The sequence below is a fragment of the Semicossyphus pulcher genome, unplaced genomic scaffold (genome assembly GCF_022749685.1).
Source record: "Semicossyphus pulcher isolate SPU_LCO1_2020_fin unplaced genomic scaffold, fSemPul1.0.p SCAF_3, whole genome shotgun sequence".
Classification (NCBI taxonomy): Eukaryota; Metazoa; Chordata; class Actinopteri; order Labriformes; family Labridae; genus Semicossyphus; species Semicossyphus pulcher.
The window spans coordinates 8,647,944-8,669,310 of NW_027211704.1; the positions used below are offsets into that span (position 1 = coordinate 8,647,944).

Below are 21,367 nucleotides of genomic sequence, written 5' to 3' on the forward strand. Positions count from 1 at the left end.
TAAAGTAGTGTCATGTAAAAAGTCAGTAAGTGAGGTACAGCACTTGTTTTAAACCGGAGCGAAGGATCCCGATACGACCGCCTCAACTACAGAAGAGCGCTGAGCAGACGTCAGCGTGTGAGAGTTAAAAGTTTTCCACGACCCCGTCTGCATGTGATGTGACACAACGCTCCGTCATGAAGCTGATGATGTCCTTCCGCTCCTGTGCGGACGTCGAATGTACATGTGATTTAATATGACACACGCGCAGAGGCAGAGCATGACGCCCCATTCTGATAATTACATTTCCAGTATCAAACTAACCTCTGGGGACTGTGATAGTGCACTGCTCAGCCCTGCGTGGCTCTGATACACGCACACACACACACACACACACACACACACACACACACACACACACACACACACACAGGAAGTTACTCAAGCTGATGTAATTTTATTCAGATGCTTTGTTCGCTTTCAGTGTGTGTGTGTGTGTGTGTGTGTGTGTGAGAGAGGACAACGTTTGAAGAACATGGTCGCCATCTAGTGGCTGATGGATGTAACTGCTGCTCATTAAGGAAGACATATGTTTTACAGTTGCATCAAATAACATTTATAATAAAACAAGTGACTTCTTTTTGTGTTTTACATGTTTTATAGAAGAATGTAAAGTATTTTATCGGCTCCAGAGATTCAGACATTTCCCTCTGAAAAGACGTACTCACGTTTGTTTGGCTGGAGGGGTCAGAGGTCAGCCAGGAGCCACATCTGACCTCTTGGGTTCATCATTCTGCCCGAGCCCTGTACAGGCAAAGCAGACTGTTTTCCCTTTGTTGTGAAAGCTTTATTGTTCTGCTCAGACACATGTTGCTGTGTTACTAACATGGACTGTGATTGAGAATGGACGCTTTAAACCTGCAGACTTTCTAACTGCTTACAGGGAGCCACTGCCTGATTCTATAGAAGTGTTCGCCGACTTCTCAGTTGACTTTCCTGATGATAAAGGTCATGGCCTGACTGACAGCCAGGGCGACATCAAATATACTCGGTGTAGCAAAGCGTACTCACCCTCTTAACTAAACATGGTCCCTTCTGGGTCCAAACGCAGAAGATAGCAAAAGCAAAAATGCCAAACTCCAGGTTTTATATGTCCACTATACAACGATGTGCACTGACTATCTTGCTACAATGGCCCCTGTCAGTTGATGGGATATGTCAGGCAGCAAGTGAACATTTTGTCCTCAAAGTTGATGTGTTGGAAGCAGGAAAAATGGGCAAGCGTAAGGACGTGAGCGTCTTTGACAAGGATGTGATGGCGAGACGACTGGGTCAGAACATCTCCTAACCTGCAGCTCTTGTGGGGTGTTCGCGGCCTGCAGAGGTCAGTACCTGCCAAAAGTGGCCCAAAGAAGGAAAACCAGTGAACTGGTGTCAGGGTTACGTTCAGCCAAGGCTCATTGATGCACGTGGGGAATGAAGGCTTCCAACAGAAGATCTACTGCAGCCCAAACTGCTGAAAAAGTTTCTGCTGGTTCTGATAGAAAGGAGTCAGAACACACAGAGTATCGCAGTTTGGTACGTGACCGGTCAGTGTGCCCATACTGACCCATGTCCACCGTCCAAAGAGCCTACAATGGGCACGTGAGCGTCAGAGGTGGACCACGGAGTGATGGAAGAAGGTGGCCTGGTCTGATGAAGCACATTTTCTTTTACATCATGTGGATGGCCGGGTGCGTGTGTGTCTCTTACGTGGGGAAGACATGGCACCAGGATGCACTATGGGAAGAAGGCGAGCTGGCAGAGGCAGCTTGATGCTTTCGGCAATGTTTTGCTGGGAAACCTTCAGTCCTGCCATTCATGTGGATGTTACTTTGACACGTACCACCCACCTAAACATTGTTGCAGACCAAGTACACCCCTTCACAGAAATAGTATGACCTCTCGGGCTAACTCTTGCTAACTTTACTCTTTTTCCTCCAGGGAATCGGTTTAGTTTGTGCCTCCCCAGCTGACTTAATTTTCTTCTCTCACTGGTACATTTTTCTCAGGTTAGTAACATTTTCCCTCACGCCAGGAACAGGATATTTACGAGAAACCAGTTTCCTTGTTATGTCAACTCCAAACATCACACAGATCTGTTCTCCTGAGTCACAGCGGCCCGTGAGAGTGACGAGACTATGACTCACACTTTTGACTTTTGACATCCTTCCGGCTCGGCTTCATCCTCGTCATCATACAGACCCCTCAATAAAGAGAACGAGGTTATTAAATCAAACAAGAATTCCTTTAATCTTCACACTGTACATGTCATTTAATGGAAGGTGGTGATGTTGAAATAAAGAGCAGGCAGACGGTTGAAGCTGGTGTATCAACATTTATTTTCTGTCATTAAAAACTGTTTGAGGACAATCAAAATATAAATACATTTCTCTCTCACACTCATCCACACACACACTCGCGCCAGCTGGCATCAGAACACTCTCTCACACACGCATACACGCACAAACACACACACACACACAACCCCTGCCCCTGATTTAGATGTCAAAAGGTGCAACAATCAACCATCAGCAACTTTCATGATCAAACTGCATCATCCAGAAACAGAGAGAGAAGAAATATAAGTGTCTCTTTACAGCTGTAATACTCTGGATTATTTACGTGAACCTGCAACAGCCTCATGAGCTTTAACCTCAGACACAGATACCGGGCGGCACATAGCCCACGTACTTTACAATGTGATGATGTTTTACCAGTTTGAAACCTTCATGGATGATACGAAGGAGTCATAACTGTTTGATATGCTGCAGGAGAATTTTGTTGCAAGTGGCCAACGGGCAAGAGATCCACTACTCATCGTGTTACATCCTTAAAACCATAAAAGAGGTTCGTGTCTCGGGGATTTTAAACTTTAAGCTAAAACTTGTGACATATATCATTAATTTCATATCAAGTCTGGGCAGTTAAATTCCCAGTTCAAGGTGTTTTAGGGACGGACAGAAACAGACAAAGGAAACAGCTCATACATGTCACAGTCCTGCTGGCTTTGATTGAGTGATTGACAGGTGATTTGAGTTGAAGTGTGGATTATTAGGATCAGTCCTTAATGGTGGTTTTGCATGTTTTTTTTTGTTACCGGTTATACCTTTTACTTATTTTGATTGAGTTTTATTCTCCTGTGTTAAAACAGAAACTACATGAAAACTGGTATTTCCTGAAAATGAACGGCCAAAAAAGCACCAGAAACTTGGTTAATGTCATGTTGAAAAAGTCAAACACACAAATACACGGACATCCTGTAAAGAATAAAAGGTCCATACAGTTATTAAAGAAGTTCAAGAGAATACAGCTTGTGCTATAAATGACATTAAATCTGACCAATCACAGACTGCAGCTTTGTTGGGACATTACGCAGCAGTAACGCTTGGAAACTGAAAGAAGCATAGTTTTTCTTTTTAAAGCTCAAATGTCAGAGTCTCTAATTGAAGCCTCAGGAATGTTTTTTTTATATATATTTGTAAACTGAATTTTTTTTGCAATTGGTCAAACAAAAGAATAATGAAGATGAGGGACCCTTTAAGGTATTTTTTGAAATAATCTGAGATTTTAAAACTGTAATGATTAACTGTTTAAAAAAAATAATAATTTCATGAAAATATCTATCAGCCCTGTTTGTTTCCCAGCAGATAGAAAACAGGAGATTATGAACAGTTAAAGAGACTTATGTAGTACTAATTTAGGTTTGTAACTGCATTACATCATGATGAAAAAAAACTATAGACTGTATAAAAAGAAGGCTGACATGACAGCTCCCTAAAAGTGAAGCCAAACCCTCTCTATCGCCCCCTGCTGCCTGGCTGCAGTATAGGTCATAAAGCCCGCCTCCTCCATGTTAACAGATGGGACATCAGTCAAACTATAAAATCAAAATACACGTCAAATACATTTTTCTGAACATGGTTTCTGTCATTATAGTTAGTTCGTATCATGCTGATTCATGTCCAAGTGTTTTTCTGACAAGTTTACTTCTCATTAGTTATTTAATGCTATAAAAAGGGGGTGTGACCTCATGATTGACAGCTGTTTTGACAAATCGTGCTCCTGCAGCGTTCTGTTCCCGAGTAGCAGAGTAGAGGAGGAACGGCGAGAGGAGAAGTAAATTACACTAACACTACAGTCAGTGAACTTTCCATAAGCGTGAATATCTGCTTCAGACCAACACAAGAAGCTGTTCTGCTGCAGACTGAGCCCACCTGAGGGCTCCAACACGTCAAGGCCGCAAGGTCAGTGTGTGTTTTGGGTAGAGGAAGAGATGGGACGTCAATACTGCAGCTCCACCAGCCGATCTCTACTGCACACACTCTGAATACAAATAAGCGAGATGGCAGCGCCCGCTCTGGGGGGGGGGTTAGGCTTCAATTTTGTACAATGAGAGCTAATGGAGACACGTCGTCCATCTTTATATACAGTCATTGAGAAAAACCCATAAAGCTTGACTGTTGGAGTAGTTATTGTGAGATGGATGTTATCTTAACCACTCACAGATTCCAATGAATCATGTTGATAAAGAAATACTCGATTGAAGTTAACTACCAATCTGAAGCACGTTACACCCTGTAAATGTTGACATTAAAAGTTGGTCATTATAATATAAACTGAGCCCGATTTGTAGTTAATAAAACGAAAAATGCAAAACCACCAGTGTGCGCTTCCTTCTAACCGACACCGCCGCCCCACTGAGTCTGTTTCTGTCCGTCTGACACTCAGGATGGTTTAAAATAAACACCGTGGTGCAGATCAAACCGTAAAGACACATCTGGGTCTCATATGGTGACTCGACTCATGAGTCAGGAATAAATCCAGAGTCAGAGCCACATTTACACGCCGTCTTCTTGTGGTCTGGAGCTTCCTGCTGCCTCCCTCTCATTTACTTTAAGATGATAACACTTTCAGGGCCACACGAGGAGGATCGTCTGAAGCAAATGGTCGTGTTTCGATCCTTTTAAAGATTCCCGCAAACCAGATAATAAAAATACAAAACATTAGCAGATGGTTTAACCGCAGTCCGACAGGGCAGAGTGAGTTCTGTTATCCCAGCGAAGGAAAGAAAGAAAAGCAGAACAGAAGAAGCCCTTTACCCTACTTAAAATAATCTCTTTGTTTATTTACAGACAGACATTGTTTCCTAATGTTCCTCTGAAGCAATGTGTCTGTACAGTATTTACACTCCTGAATTCATAACAAAAAACAAGTTACAATCTATAAAGAGCTCGTGTTCAAATCGCTTCATGATCACATTAAGGAAAAAAGGTCTTTGTCAACTGTAAAGTTAACTTTCGATGACCCAAATTTGCAGACATTTTCAGGGGGCGTCAGTTAAAATCAAAGGTGGAAACTGATCGTTTAGGTTTGCAGAAGGAAAAAGGAACTCTTGATTTGCTTTAAATGACTAAAAACTGCACATGAGGATGGAAACGGAGGAAGAGAGGCAGAGTCGACAAAAGAAATGCACGTTTTAGCTGCAACTGCCACTTAAACACAGAAGGAATTTGGCTTCTTAAAACACATCATTTTGTCATTTATTCAGTTATCTCCAAGCTCTAATTTAGCTGATGTATTCCTTCATGCCGTCTCATCCTCGCCCGACAGATCACTCAGAGTAGCGAACTGACCGTTGCTGAAGCAGGACGAAAACAGCGGCGAGGGAGCGTAGTTGTGTTTTTCCATGAAGAAGCTTTGAGGCTGGGTCTGAATCGATGAATCTTCTCTGCTCGAGCTCAATCTCAAATTGTCTCATGTTGATGTCTGATTCTGCGTCTGTCCTGTTGGCATCGAATTTAACAGCAGAGAGCAAAAACAAAAAGGCCCATAAGTTCCCCTTGCAGTGCTTATACACAACAAAAAAAGAGACAGAGGGATTTAAAAATGGCGGATGTGAAACCTCTCTGTTTCCTTTCCGTCAGATCGAGTGAGAAAAATACAAACTGCTCTCTTCCGTTTGAAACTTCTCCCTCTGTGCCTCCTCTGACTGTCTCTGTGTCCGTGTCTTTGTCTGTGTTGCACCTCGGAAGCCAGCAGGGGGCGCTGTTAGGACGCCTTTCCCAGCTCTATCTTCTTCTGGATGACCCGAGCTGAGTGGTAGATGAGCGAGTCAATCAGACCGGCAACTGCAGGAAATAACAAGAGAAGAAGAAGAAGAAATCTTTTAAATGTGTCTTCTATTTTTAGGAACCACACAGTGTCAAAGAACATGGTCTCATAGAGGGACTGACCTGTGAATACTCCTCCAATAATGGCACAAACTCCTGTCAAGAAGTGTGTGAACGATCTGAAAAGAAAGACACAGAAAAAGAAAGAGGATGTGAGAGCTGCTACAGAGTAGAGACTGAAGTTCTCAAGTAAGACACCAACACAAACAAACACTTCCTCTGCTTTTTTACTTTGTGTTTTCTTCATAACTGAGCTGAACAACCCCGGATGAAGATACAGTTTCAGCTAAACATGTGGCAAGACAAAAAAAAAAAGCAAATCTACGGAGCCATCTGTACACATGTTTAAAATGAGGCAGGAAGTGTGTGCTGTTATGAGCCAGAACAGTTTCAACATCATCAGTCCAGTTTAAATGAAGTGGCGATAATCGTGCCGCAACTGTCAGCTTTTAATCATGTGAGTGCCTTCATTGTCTCCTACCTGTGTTTCTCTGTGAATTTAACCATCATGGGTGACAGCTCGTATAAAACAAACACACCCGGCAGCCCCTGGTCCCCTATTAGCCCATTGGCTACTTTCTCATGCCGAGTGACTGAGAACTGGTTTGTTCTTACAACCTGCAGAAACAAAATGACAAAACAGTCATTGAGGCTGAGAGACTGCTGGTTAAATGCCGGGTAGCTTTCAATTACAGATTAGATTAGATTAAACTATGTGGAGACTTTAAAGGAAACACAGAAAGACAAACAGATATACGAGTGTTTGCTCTATGGTAAACAAGTTCAAAAGTTTGATATTCATAATATATATTATATAATCAGTGTCTTTTCATGCAAATAAAACATCAACAATTAAATGCAAGAGTTTTGGAATAAAAGAGAAATAAGACTGAACAAATGGACTTACCTCTCCATCACTTTTCATGTAGATAGTTGGAACAATTTTCACAAAGTACTGGTACATCATTGATGCTGTGGGGAGAGAAAATAAATCCTTGATAAACAATAACATAAATGCAGAGAAAGACACCTATTAGATTTACAACCATAATCATCTGATCAGCAAAAGGTAGGTCAAGATGAGAAACCAGTAAATCAAAAAACAAAAAGAGTAATAGAAGGTTATAATCATTACAGAACAAACACAAGTCAGGTGAGAATATAAGAGGGATTAAGTAAGATTATTTAAAATATGTGGATTTATATCAGTGTATTAAAGGAGGAAATCAAACAGAGTAAGACAACAGTAATTAAATTAACCACGGGTGGGCGCTGTTCATTTCCACTTCCGGGTTATGTCTCTTCTTTATTTGACTCGTCTGTCTTTTCCTTCTTCCTATATCCGGTTATGGAGGTCTGCCAAATAGATATTTAAACGCTGCTGTGCTCAAAAATACGATAATCCTCCAGTCAGGAACCAGGAAACCAAATTAATTAAAACACACAGATCAAGGTAAGGTCGACTTCAGAAGAATTTTCTGGAATTTGTTGATTAAAGACGCAAATCGTCGGTTTAAAGTTAACGTGTTTATCTGTCAAGGCCACAGGTGACGTTAGCCTGATCGTTAGCATGCTAAGCTAACACAACATAACACATTACATACATAAGGAGTACATTTTAAAGAAGTGAAGTTTGCTTTATTGTACTTTATGGTTACTGTGTAAATACTAGTACTGCTAACGTAAGTAGCGTTAAAACAAGCCGCTGCTTATTCAGTGTGCTAATGATAACATAACTGAACGTTAGCCTAGCTAACTTGCTAGCTAATTAAATAACACTTCTAACCTAACGTTACAGACTTGTGTGAACAATATAATTACTCTGTAACGCTATTCAGATACTACTAACGCTACAGATAACCCCTGCTTGACCGCTAAATGTCTCAAATTAAGGCAACATTAGCTAGCATAGATTGACAGCTGTGTACCCATTAGAGCAAGCAAGATTCAAAGGTCAAATGTTTGACATTTACGATGCTAAAAATAATTTTTATTTATATTATAAATAGTAGAAAAATACATTTCTTTGGGGGGTAAACACATCTTACTATTTCAATCTTTTTCTTTTGGTATCAAAACGTTTTTTTATATATTGTATCCTTAAAGCAAGACATATACTACAGAGATTACTATATATTGTAGACAGTATGTTGGGTTGGATTTAGATGAAGAACTATTCTGCTGCATACACTGCATTAACGGAGGGAGTGGCATGGCCGTGTTTAACTGCTGAGACAAACTGCTGTCAACGTATTACTTTTCTGTGCACTTCATTTCTGTATTGGAATATTACTAGAATATTAGATGTAACTCTGTAAACTGAGCAGTAACAGTCTGCTGAGCCGTCTCTCATGCTAGCCTGTCTTCTGTCCCTTTTTCCTCCTCAGATGCCGGTTGCTGTAGGTCCGTATGGCCAGACCCAGCCCAGCTGTTTTGACAGGGTCAAGATGGGCTTCATGATGGGGTTTGCAGTAGGAATGGCTGCTGGCGCTATGTTTGGCACTTTCTCGTGTCTCAGGTAAGTCTGAACTTAATGTGAACCTGTTCTGCTTTTATAGCAGAGAGCAAAATGTGAGGGAATTGAAATGTCAGCCCCAAACATTCAGTTTACTTAGTGTAGTATACACCTGGAAAAACAAGTGGAAAATAAGTGATCCATCTTTGATTGACCCTTTTTGTTAACGTTTTTCATGTTCAGTATGCTCATTTTTACACACTGTCAGCTCACTATGAAGTGGTGAATGTTCAATCGTTCTCCTTTTTTTGCCAAATTAGAAACCAGGCTCTCTTTGTCTACCATATCCTTTACTGTATGAATAGTTTAAGCAGTAGTTGTGGTTAGGGGTTTGATTTGTTCAGGAATAATATTCTGTTTCTTATGATATAACAGTTTTTATGAATGACATGGTCAAGGAGTCTGTTTCTGTGTGCGCTGCATATAATTTGGAGTTATGGGTCTAATGCCTGTAAACAATCCCAAATGATGCCATGCAAATGTTAAAAAGTAAATTTAATAGTTACAAATGATTACTGTGTCCTCCTATAGAAAAATACCTGATATAATGACCAAGAGTAAAAGTTCCATTAATTGTGCTTCTGTCTTAACCACACAGGCTAATATTAGTCTGGTACCAGACTCACTTTCCACACTACAAAACATTTGATCAGCAACTTAAATCTTGTGGTCATTAACTGCTATTTCCCTAATTTGAAAAACAAAGGAAATTTGAGATTTGATTATCAGACTAAATTTATTTTGAATAAATTCATTCAAGTAAATTATAAAATGCACACTGAGTCCTTAAAGTGTGCACTGTTATTGTTTTGCCAAATCAGATAGGTTACCTAACACGTGGCTGACTCAGTTATTAACTTGTTAAATAGATTGAAGGACTGCCTTTCAGACGACTAACAGATCAAAGTGTCATATGTGAGTCTTTAAACTTCTAACACTAAATAAAAATGGTCTCTTCTCTCTGTAGGATCGGCATGCGCGGCAGGGAGCTGATGGGAGGAGTAGGGAAGACCATGATGCAGAGCGGGGGGACGTTCGGCACATTCATGGCCATCGGTATGGGAATCCGCTGCTGAGGAAGGCGAGGAACAACCTCCTTCACCTCCACACATCTGTACAGCTATGGGACTCTTCCAGCTATAATAATCACAGCTTTCTGTCTGCTCGATGCTGTCACACTCTCAACCCGCAGTCTAGTTTTGTCAATAAAAGTTCAGTTTGTCAAACAGAATGGATGTGTGTGGACACTTTCTGATGCTGCAAACGTCCTGCTCAGAGTGACGAAGAATTTCACCTTGTTTGTTAACTCTACATCTTTACCCTGTCGTCCTGCGCATCTTCTGATTGTTGTAGATTGGTACTAAATGCAGCTATAGAAAAAAGCCTTCTGTCCTATTCTGAGGGTCTGAAAAGGAAAAACTTTGGTTGTGTCCAAATGTATAAAACTAGTTGAGTCATAATTGAGTAATTATGCCCTCTAATACCAGATAAAAGCTCACCCTTGTTTCTAACCCGTGCAGTTGACCGTTAAAGTCCTGTTTGTTGTGATTTTTGGGGGGGTTGCATGGACGGCCAACATCACACATAAATGAAGTTGGTTTAAAACAGGGTTTTCAAACTTGAGACAAGCAATTGTCAGAAGGATGCAGCGAATATGTATCCATGTAAGTGTTTTACTCCTGGTCATTATTTTGTTTCTACCAGCATCATTAAAAGAGACAAACTGACCTTGTGGCGCTGTGACGTCCGTCCCGTCCAGAGGGTTAACGATGCCGGGGTAATCTCGACCAAACGACAGGTGTTTTATAAAATGGGTCATGTTTATCTGCAGAATGAAAGAGACTGATTAACCGTCAAACTTTAGCAACTATTCAGAAACCGTGTTCACAAACGTTCACTTCCTCTATAAAAAATCTTGAGTTCAGTTTTATGAAAGATCATCTTATATTTATAAAATAAGTAAATATATATTGCTATATGAAGTTTTTTGGCTCATGAATGTTCTAAAATTATACAAATGCTAACTTTAAATGTTATCAAACAAACTACAGAAAACATCAGCTGAGTTACTTACGTTGTCTAGGCCGAAGCTCTGCAGGTCGTGTACTGCAAACACAAAAAAACATCGCATTAATTAACTTGTTCACAACAGATTCTTTAAATAAACATTCAGCAAAGGAAAAGGAATAAAATGATCCTCAGAAATGTTAGTTAAAGAGTTTTTGATTGATTACTTTCATTGATTCAACTGTGTAGTTTGATTAGTTTATAGACAGCAGAACGTAAAGCTGAAGCACACAAGTCTCATCAGTTAGATGTGTTACAACTTTTGCAGGGTGCTATGGCTCTGACCTTTGACCTCCTTTAACTGTTTTGTATGATGGTAAATATTTGGTTTGCTATATCTTTAACTTAAACTCTTAAGAACACAAAATACCGTGAGATTTATTCTTATATAGTACAAAGGCAGCTTTCTTAAGTGTAACTATGTGAGCAGGTATTTTTCTTCACAATCTGTTTGGCTGCAGCTTCATTTTGTACAAACCTGACCAGACATGTCAGAGAGTACTGCGAAAACACAACTAAAAATCAGGGAGTTTTTCAGAGCAGATTTCCAGTCTGATTAGGATGAGAAAAGTTCTTTGTAACTGAACAGACGGCTATCTTTTGTCATTTGCAGATTTCTGTTGAATCTTATGCTAATACCCGAGCAATATTTAGGTACATTAAGTGGTTAAATGTGTGGTATGTGTTGAGAATCACATTGTATGTCGACATGTCGGAGACACTCCAGATTAGGGCCTTTATCTTGCAATACTTTCTCACATATCCTTAAACAGGTTACTGCACTGGAAGGAAGCTGCTGTTCGGTGTTCAAGTTTAAATGTCTTTATAAAATACTGCAAATAAAGATTGACTTACTTTCCACAGCGTGCACTGCAGAAAGAAGAGAGAAGAGTCACCATAATGATGCAGGTAGACAACAAACCAGGTTATGTTCATGTATGGGAGGGGGGGCGGTAGGGGCTGCACAACACTGACAAACGATCTTTGAATATCTATATTTTTAAAGCTTAATATTTTGACAAATTTCAGTGGAGCATGAGGACACAGCTTTTGATCTTACACATGGCTTCTGTGCCAAGTATTAAAAGCTCAACTGTGGTTGATTTACAAGCCAGAGATTTAGCACAACAGCAGAATATCTCATCGAGGAGGATTAACTTTTTGCTCTGTTCCTAAAGAAGAGCTTTGAAAGAGTCTGTATAGCTTCTGTCAGAGAGGTCGTGCAGCCCCAAACACATGGCACAATGTTCATCACTTTGAGGTCAGTCCAGACTAAAGGGAGTTTTGAGCGCGAGGATGATTTATTTCAGCCTCATTTACAGTCAAATCCTTAACACAAGTGATTCTTGTCTCTTGTTTCTGCTGCTAACCGTTCAAATATAACACTAAAAATAATTAATTACATTCATGTCCGCACATTAATTTATGTCAAATCACAGAGGCAGATAGAGGAGGGGGAAACTTGCAGCGACACCAGGAAATACTGCTCAAACTTCAGCCTTTTGTTCAACCTAACAGATGTGCCCCAAAGCCAGTATTTTCAGTTAAACACCCGAGGAGTTATCTTAGTAACTGCTCGCATTCTCCATTAAAACTCGCTTTTTTGTTCAGATTAAATGTAGTCTATATTTTGCGAGTTTTCCTGCTTAAGAGGCTGTTGCTGTGCATTTGAGGGCCTGCTACTGTGAATTTCCTGCTCTGGTTTCACATGCAGAAGAGGGAAACTTTTAGCATGCAGGCGAAACAGGACAGAACAGTCAGGATATTACCAAAGAGAAGAACTGACACAATAAATGCAGAGCGAAAGTCGGCAACAGCAGGCAAATGAGGAAACAAATATAAAGAAATACAAATGAATACAAATGAAGATGGAGAGCAACTTCAAAGCTTAAATGAATGCATAATCATATGTCACTTTGCATGCTGTCTGCAGTTAAAACAATATTTATGGTCAACTTCTGACCACCGTCTCTTCTTCTAAATTATAGCCGTGTCTCAATTCAGGGGCTGCATCCTTTGGAGGACGTATTTCAAGGCTGATTGCATAACAACAGCTCGTCAAAGGCTGTCACATTTTGAAGGCTCCTTCAGACAAATGCGTCCAACTTTTCCTGGGCCATGAAGGATCCATCAGGTGCATCCTTGTGGCCTAACGTATCCCAAGATTCATTGGGCGCCAATTCAAACGAGATGACAGACTCCAGCGAGCAATACACTTTAAATGTAAAAGTTTTTGGTTTCAACTCAATCAAATAGCTAGAGATACAAATGTTAAAACACTTTTACAAATATTATATAATATAATATAAATCATCACTTGTGGGCCTCTACACATGTGTGTTGGTGAGTGTGTGTGCAGACCCTCGTGAGATCTTTCCCTCTGCATCTGTTCTGTTGTTTTGCTTTGCACGGGACATTTTCAGGAGGGGCGCTGTTGTGGTTCCCTGAGCCAATCACAGCGTAAAGGTGAGAGTGGGAGTGGTTCAAATTAGCAACTGGGCCCCATTCAGACCGGCGAACATGGCGGAAGAGCGATGCAGAGTTGGCCTACTTTCTGTTGGACAGGTAGGTGCCTCAAACAAGGTAGGACAAACTAACCGGCGGTTAGCATGCTAGCGCAAAGGTAACCGGCTAAATCCTACTTATTGTTGCAAAGTTTCATGCCTGCAGAAAACATGAAACCCCTTTAAAACTAAATATTAAAGGCATCTGCAGCCAATTTCTGTTTAAATTATAAATGAAGCACAAGTAAAACGTGCAGCATAGAAGAGAAAAGTGTGCAAAATAAATTAAAAAAGGTCACAGCTGCATTTTTTCTTACATGCTGAGAAGAACAACTGAGCTGAGCTTCACCAATGCATGGCTGCACTTTACAGTTCTCTGTCCTACAGAGAAATACCTTAACACACTATAATGACACTGGACCTTCTTAAAAGAATGTAATGATGGTGCACAAAAATGACTCGACTTTAAATCATATCGGTAAACTTTTGCTGGATAATTACGACATGCAATAAAAATAATTCTGTGCAGGCTTGAGCTGTGATTGGTTGGTATAATGGATGTTGTGGCTGAGGATGTACAGTGAGGAATAACGAATGAACAGAGACTGATGAGCACCCCGAACAGATAAACATTTCTGAACACCCTTTATTTAAAAGCGGTAGGTGTTAAGAGATGCACTCATAAAGAGGCAGAGAAAACAAACAATAACAATAACAATATTATCACATGACAAATATATGTTGGTAATTTGGCACTTTACAAATTAGAGCCGTGGCAGATTGTCAGGATGTTTCAGGCCACAGACAAAATGAAGGCCATAAAGGAACAAGGAAGTGCAAAGTCAAAGCAGGTGCTAAAATAATGTTAGCTTAAGGGGTTTTTTGTCATCCTGTATAAGTTTCAAATACCAAGTGTCAATGTCGGCTCTGGGAAACTAAGAGAAAAACATCTGAATGGCTGTGTGTGTGTTTGCCAGCAGAGTGGATAAACAGCAGGTCTTACCGTGAACGTGAGACTGCTGGAAACTCTTTCCTGGAGCGAAGTGGAAATTTCCTGCAACCTGAGACGCAAAGAGGAGGACAGGATGAATAACAGTGATCAAATCAGAATCTCATTAAGGCCATTGTGCATCTAAATAAGCCTTCTAAGCATAGGTCATAAAAGAACAAGATTATGTCTTTATTTATTTCATATTATGAGTACATTTCCTTAATCTCACAGAAGGGCCTTCTTCTCTAAATATATCCACTTTACACTTAAAATGTCGGATTCTTCTCCTCACAGAGGACTTACACTCCATCTTAATAGCAATATTTAAAGCATGAAACACCAGGTTATGTCTGCAGCATGTGTTGAGGGAAGAATTTCAAAACCAAGAACAGGAAAATCATAATTTGGAGAGACAAACAGGCAGAGGATGAGTTCAAACATGCTGTGTTTTTCTTCAGTTGACCTTTTAAGAAGCTAATAAAAGAGTTTATAGCAAAGAAACCACTAACAGTTGGTTTAATATGTTAGGGACACTCTTAAAAGCCCCTCTCACGCTCTGCACATTCAGGATAGGAACTAAAGTACCTTGTTGACCTCCAGGAAGCCGTAAACCTGGCATCCTTCGTTCTTCTGCTCCTGCATCCTCTGCGTGAAGCCCTCCCTCTTACACTGCTCGATGGTGTCGGCGCTCTTGAACGCCCAGCCTCGCCGCCGGTACGCCTCCCGCACGTCATCACAGGTGTTACAGCATCTGCACACAGAGCAGGACGGAGTAAAGACAATGTAATGCATAAAACAAAGTAAAAAAGCAGAGGAAGTGTGTGCGTGCGTGTGTGTGTTTCTTACTTGAGGTCTTCAGTCTCGGCTCCGTAGCAGCTCTCACATCTGTTTGGGTCCAGTGTGCTGGGGTCGAACACTTCACCATCGTCTGCCATCCCAAGTTCTACACACAACAAAGAAATCATCATCGTTCAACAAACGTGATTTTGTTTGACCCTGAAGCGTAAAATTCCCTGACACAGAGGCACAATGCTGAGTCGTGTTTTACCCTCATATATTCATCACTCAAACCTTTCTGGATCATATTTCCTCCACCAACAGGAACCTGTACCCTGCTTTGTTTTTTGGAGCACCAAAAGTTGCTCACCAGTATCAGGAGATCAAATGTCAAAGTAAAGTTTTACCATGTTTCTCTGCCTCGTCGGTGACAGATTTGAGGTCTTTGTCCAGCCGCTGTTTGTACAGATTGTGTTCAACGTCCAGCTGCTGCTCGCCGGCCACGTCCATCGCATCTATACTGAGATCTGAGCGAAAACAGACAAATGACAAGTTAAAAAGTTGTGAACAGAATCAATTTCAATTTGGCAGATTAGATATATACGTAGATATATATATATATATCTAATAGATACAATTTAAGTAGAGGATGCAAAGTTGCACCTCAGTGCCATGACTTTGTCACATATAGACGACTGTTAACAGACAGGCAGGTAGGATCGAGTAACAATCAGTAGAAGAACTTGATGATGATTTCTTAAACTGGGTAAACCTGGTCAAATTTGCTGACTTTTATCTGTTTTTATTTATTTATTTATTTCAAGATTCGACCCCTTTTTTAATGAGTTCATTAAACAAAATCAAACTCATCTATCAGATCTTAGATCTCTGTCAGATCTAGTTTAGTGCGCATGCAGCCTGTTACGGTTGCTCTCCCGAATTTCCCTCCAAGGATAAATAAAGTATTTCTGATTCTGACTCTATTTCGGGCTGTTAGACTTTATCCTATCCAGCAGCACAAACCTGGAACCCTTTACCTACAGAAGTGAGAAACAACAGACCTCCTAACTCCTGTTCTATTTCTATAGTGACATGACTGATTCTTTATATTTGTAATAAAGTTTTTGCGCTCATTCGCATTAATTTGTTTTATTATTAGCGCTGTCGCCTTACAGCATGAAGGTTCCTGGTTCGAATCCCAATTCAGATGTAGTGGGCATTTCTGTGTGGAGTTTGCATGTTCTCCCTGTGCATGCGTGGGTTCCCTCCGGGTACTCCGACATGCCCATAGGTGTGAATGAGAGTGTGTCTGTCTCTGTGTGTCAGCCCTGTGATTGACTGGTGATCAGTCCAGGTGTAACCCCGCCTCTCGCCCAATGACAGCTGGGATAGGCTCCAGCCTCCAGCGACCCTGAACAGGATAAGCGGTACAGATAATGGATGGATGGATGTTATGTTATTTTCTTAAGTGTAGGTGTCAGAGACTACAGATGAAGATGAGCCTGTTTCCCCAAATATGGCTCATTTAAAAGATCCACGCTCATGTGGCTTATTCATGTTCATTTCCCCTCCTTCACTAAATATAATAAAACAAACACTAGCATGTTGGCTTCATGAGCCTGATTGTCTCCACTAAGGCTACAAGGTGAAAGCAGTGGTACTTACAGGCGCAGGGCATGTGGGGGAAAATGACATCGATGTTTATTTGTAGTTTGTCTCCTCGCGACGTGTCGACATACAGCTCAGGGTGAACCTGCGGGGAACGAACAGCACAGATGAATTTTAATACCCAAACAGTTCTGACACAAACACATGAAACATTTTACTGGAAATGTTTAACATATGACAAAACAGCGTATTTCCCCTGTAGTGATGTTTTTTTCTTTGCACTGCGGCAACAGAAACTGCTCCTAAATTGTTGCCGTTAATCCTCTATCTCGTAACGAATGTGTTAACATCTTCTTGAGACGGGACTCTAACCGTCATTACCTGTATTATCTGATTAAACTAAAACTGTTGATGCAAAAAACTTGAGTGGGAACATGTTCATAATGGGAACTTTAAACTGTTAAAACCAGTTAACAGGATTTACAACTATGTGCAACACAATCATGTAGGAGTTTAGATTCTTACAGTTATGTGTCTTGACTTTGAGTCAGTGTCAATGTTTGTGTAAGACCCATCATACTGGTCTGACAGGAAGTGTTTCCTGAAGGCTGAGAGCTGGTTAATGTTAACCCCAGGCTACTTTATATTATCATCATTATATTCATTGTTAATAATTTATTAATTGGTGCCTGTAAACAGTAAACTCTATTGGTCTTGGAAACAGCATCAACCTTATCTTCATTTTTCCGGGACCTTTAAGGACGTCTCGCTCGTGTTGGCCTAAAATTTAATTCAAAGCCCTAAAATTGCTCGGAAATATGGAACGTTTGAATAATGCATAAAAACGGAGCCACTCATCCTGCTCATGAGGGCCGTGTGATGTGGCTGACAGCTTGAAAAAAAGCAGGTAAGTGGACCTTGAGTTAAGATTGTTTTGTCAAACCAATAAAATGCTGCTGTCAGAGTTCAAACTGTTCAATTCAAGTTAGCACGTTTAAGCCTACAGTTATTAAAGTGAAGATCTTCATTTAAATAAATGTCTGCTAAGTCACTATCTATCGCTGAATGAGGTAACACAATGGTGATTGAGCCTATGGCCCACTGATGAAAGCTTTTGCATTTGCAATATATAGTATTATTACAGACTGGGTGTCTGTGGGGACATTTGCAGAAAAAAAAAAAATCACAAGTGGCGCCCAGTTAGTGACGCGTTTTCCATCAGCCAGCAGTGGTTGGTCTGCCAGAGAGGGTAGGCGGAGCTAAGCGGCTGCTTTTCTGGTCTAGGCAAGTGTTGCGAGTAAACAGTAATCTACTATGGCTGAACAAACAAAGAAAAGGTCGATGACTACAGATACAACTTCAAAAATATGTGAAAATATAAAGTAAAAGAAACAAATTTGACGCTCAAATGAAGGCAAAAAGTCTAAAAAGGAAAGCGACCGTCAGCGAGGAAAATAAAGAGTTACAACCGTGACTAAGGGAGCCAACCATGGACGTCTGGTTAAATTGGGAAGCATCCTCCCAAAAGTACCATATATTGCCATCTTTGAGTTTTTACTAAAATTGACTGGACCGCCTCCTGCAGTTAATCCTCTAAACAAACAATACAATTTTAGTTCATAGACATATAATGCTCATGACAGCCAACAAAACAGAAAAATAAAACAACTATTACTGTGTCCAGCAGGCAAGAAAAGATATTCAAGACCTTCTGAGGCCTTTTATCAAGGTAGACGTTTCAAGACCTGCAGATACTCTGGAGTAGACAGTCAACGGAAATGTCACCTGTATGCAATCTGACTTGTTTAATCGATAAATGAGGCTGGGGGAAGTTGTCATTGATCAAATCCAGATGCAGGACTTCTTCTTTGCAGCACACATGTATTACAGTCTCTGTGTTTAATGTAATTTCACCAGGTGCATTCAGCCCGGCAGAGGAGGATATCAAATAATGAGGTCACGGGGACGAACTCACCTCTTTAGTGAGATAGTACTGCAGCTCCGAGACAAACAGGATTAGCATGATGACGCCACTGATGATGGTCACTGCAGACACAGAGGAAGTGTGTTAGAAATCCGAACAATTGCTGTAAAGAGTTTAAATATTGAATCCCTCTAAATGTCTTCTATGTTCATATTTCAACATATAAATAAAAATATCTTTCAAGAGATGCATTAGTTTACTTTTTTTACCTACTAAAGGACACAATTTGACCACAGGAACTTGATTATACATGAATATGTTAATGTAATTGACTGCTTAAGATGCATTTGGACACTCACTGAAAAAAAAAAAAAATTATGCACTAAGTAATTCAAGAGTGTTTAATTTGGGCTCATGGAAAAAAATTCCTATCCACTTAAAGCCTGACGTTTATTGGGAAATGTGCTTCCGCTTTTAACAGTAAAGGATCCGGTACACAAAAACATAATCAACAGTTAAAAAAGGCTTTGATCAGATCATTTTTATGTCTGTTACAAGTGTCAGCAGCTCTACATGCACCTTGTTGTGCTTAAGTTTACTCTCAAATATGACAAAGAAAAGCTTCAAATCCAGATATTTGAAAACCTGGAGCTTCGTAGTTTTGATGAACAACAACCTACTGACAATAAACAACAAATTGATGAATCGCATAGGCACATTAAAGGTCAAAATTCAAACTAAAATCGGTTACGCAACTACATGAGGTCATGTTAAATGCAATGAATTACACAACACACATCCTCAACCGTCTGGTGTTTGATTTTTGTTCCACGGAGAAAATGAATGGAAACAAATGGCTGCTTAAAAGAAAGAAATATAAAGTAGTATTAACATATATATGTAATTTTCATTGCTTTATATTAATAAGATCATTATAAATAAGCACATGTTGCCAAAGTATTGTAAATATTGTGGCTTTTATAATATCAGATCATATGTTATATCATGCTATAATCTTTTAATTATTTTATACATACTGACTAGCATTGTATTTTTACTGTATAGTGTGTGTACACAACATATAGAGCACATTCAGAATACATAACCTTATACATTTCAGTGTATTATTATATGCAAACTTATTATGTCTGAATCCGTAAAGTAAATCTAGTTCAAACATCGCCACAGTTCCCCTTCTGAACTTCATTTGCACAATTCCTCTTAGGTACTCAGTATTTCAAAATCGGTGGCTTTAATAAAGTCACGCCCCTCTAATTTCTTTTAAATACTTAATTTTGAATGTATTTCACTCAAATAGATCTGTGCTGCTATAACATTTACCCCCTGAGATTAAATAAAAAGTCATATGCACTTCCTAACTGTAAACCACAGTAACCTGGGTGGCAAGTTACTAAAGGAAAAACGTTAGTGGTTTGTAGCAAGCAGGTTTAGACAAGCTAAATCACTGGTGCTGTCATTCACATTTTAGCGGTTCAAAAATGTATATAATCACAAATAAATTATTTGAAAATACATGTATGCTTTAATTTTCATTTCAATTCATAGTACTGTCGAAATATTGCTGTTTTACTGAATTATAAATGCAAAATGTTTATATGCTGATGCTGTTCAAGCTTACTCAGTGTTTAATAGATCCTGTTAAGACTGTATCTTGATGTGTTTTATGTACTTTATAATAAAAAAGGACAGATGATTCAGTGAGCCTTGTTGTTAGCCTCAGCAGCTAACAGCCTGTGTGTCTGAATGGCTGCTGCTCTGTGATAAATTAAAGCCTCTCACCGGTCGCTCCTCCCCACGTCTTCACTCGGAAATCCTCCAGAGTTTTGGGATAAGCGTCAAACTGTTTCAGTTTATTCAACGTGTCCATTTTTTACACCCGAAAACCACCGCTAAGCACAAATGTTACCGACAGATTCCTGCACCCCAGCTACTCATCAGTCCTCCGCTTTCACTACCGGGACACGCACGGCACGAGGCACGGCTGAGCCAATCAGCGTCGGCCGCGTGATGCTGCCTTCTTTGACGAAATAAAAAAGGAACAGACACGAATTTTAGAAAAATAAACGAGACCGTATTTTATAATTATTAAATCAGGATACACGAATGGCTTTTGATATGTGATTGATTTTTGTTTTCATTTCAATTGCGTATTTTTATTTAATATTTTTGTTTGTATTTATTTGTTTGGAAAAAAGAAAAAACAAGGCAACTTAACAGACGTAGCTAAAACTCAATTTATAGCGTTACTCCGTTAGGACCAGGCGTAAGATACAGTTTTTTCGCATTTCGAGACTCTTTACTACTTTACTCTCCACTTTAGTAGACAGAACAGAAATACATTTAACTATTTTACACCACAGAAATTGTATATGAGTTTGAGTACCTGCTTGTCTTAAACTATTAAAGGTTTTGGATGAATCTTTGGTTTATTTTTCATGGTATTATATAAATTGTCAGATATCGTTCCAGTTAACACCTAGCTATATATCATCCATCAATCTGATGCATCTTGAAATTACATCTTGTGGGACAGACACAAGATTCATATACTTAAACTTTTAAGAAGATTTTGTAGAGATTTTTGAAAATAAAAAGCTATAGACAAAAAACTTTAACATTAGAAAAGACATAACAAGTTGATCCAGAGCAGATCTTATAACAACGTTTGATCTTTATGACATTTGGGAGAAAGGAGGAAGAAAGACAGAAGCTGCTAGAAACTGATAAATAAATGTACATGTAAACAGTCCATCTTAACGCCAGAAATGA

At 39.8% G+C, this 21,367-nt stretch overlaps 2 protein-coding genes across 2 annotated transcripts; one reads left to right on the forward strand and one right to left on the reverse strand.

Moving 5' to 3' along the window:
• Nucleotides 1-4,608: 4,608 nt before the first annotated feature.
• ergic3 (ERGIC and golgi 3) lies at nt 4,609-20,484 on the reverse strand. Its single transcript, XM_069679016.1, has 14 exons — nt 20,378-20,484; nt 18,629-18,699; nt 16,711-16,798; nt 15,453-15,572; nt 15,115-15,211; nt 14,854-15,019; nt 14,281-14,338; nt 11,629-11,643; nt 10,781-10,812; nt 10,435-10,531; nt 7,099-7,163; nt 6,673-6,809; nt 6,255-6,310; nt 4,609-6,149 (listed from the first exon to the last, which is right to left on the reverse strand). Exons 1-14 carry the CDS (start codon nt 20,463-20,465, stop codon nt 6,070-6,072), a joined length of 1,170 nt encoding a protein of 389 aa, XP_069535117.1. The 5' UTR covers nt 20,466-20,484; the 3' UTR covers nt 4,609-6,069.
• Nucleotides 7,527-9,937, forward strand: romo1 (reactive oxygen species modulator 1). The gene is made up of 3 exons (XM_069678542.1): nt 7,527-7,644; nt 8,579-8,709; nt 9,674-9,937. The coding sequence occupies exons 2-3, from the start codon at nt 8,579-8,581 to the stop codon at nt 9,780-9,782; spliced, it is 240 nt and encodes a 79-aa protein (XP_069534643.1). The 5' UTR covers nt 7,527-7,644; the 3' UTR covers nt 9,783-9,937.
• Nucleotides 20,485-21,367: the final 883 nt, after the last annotated feature.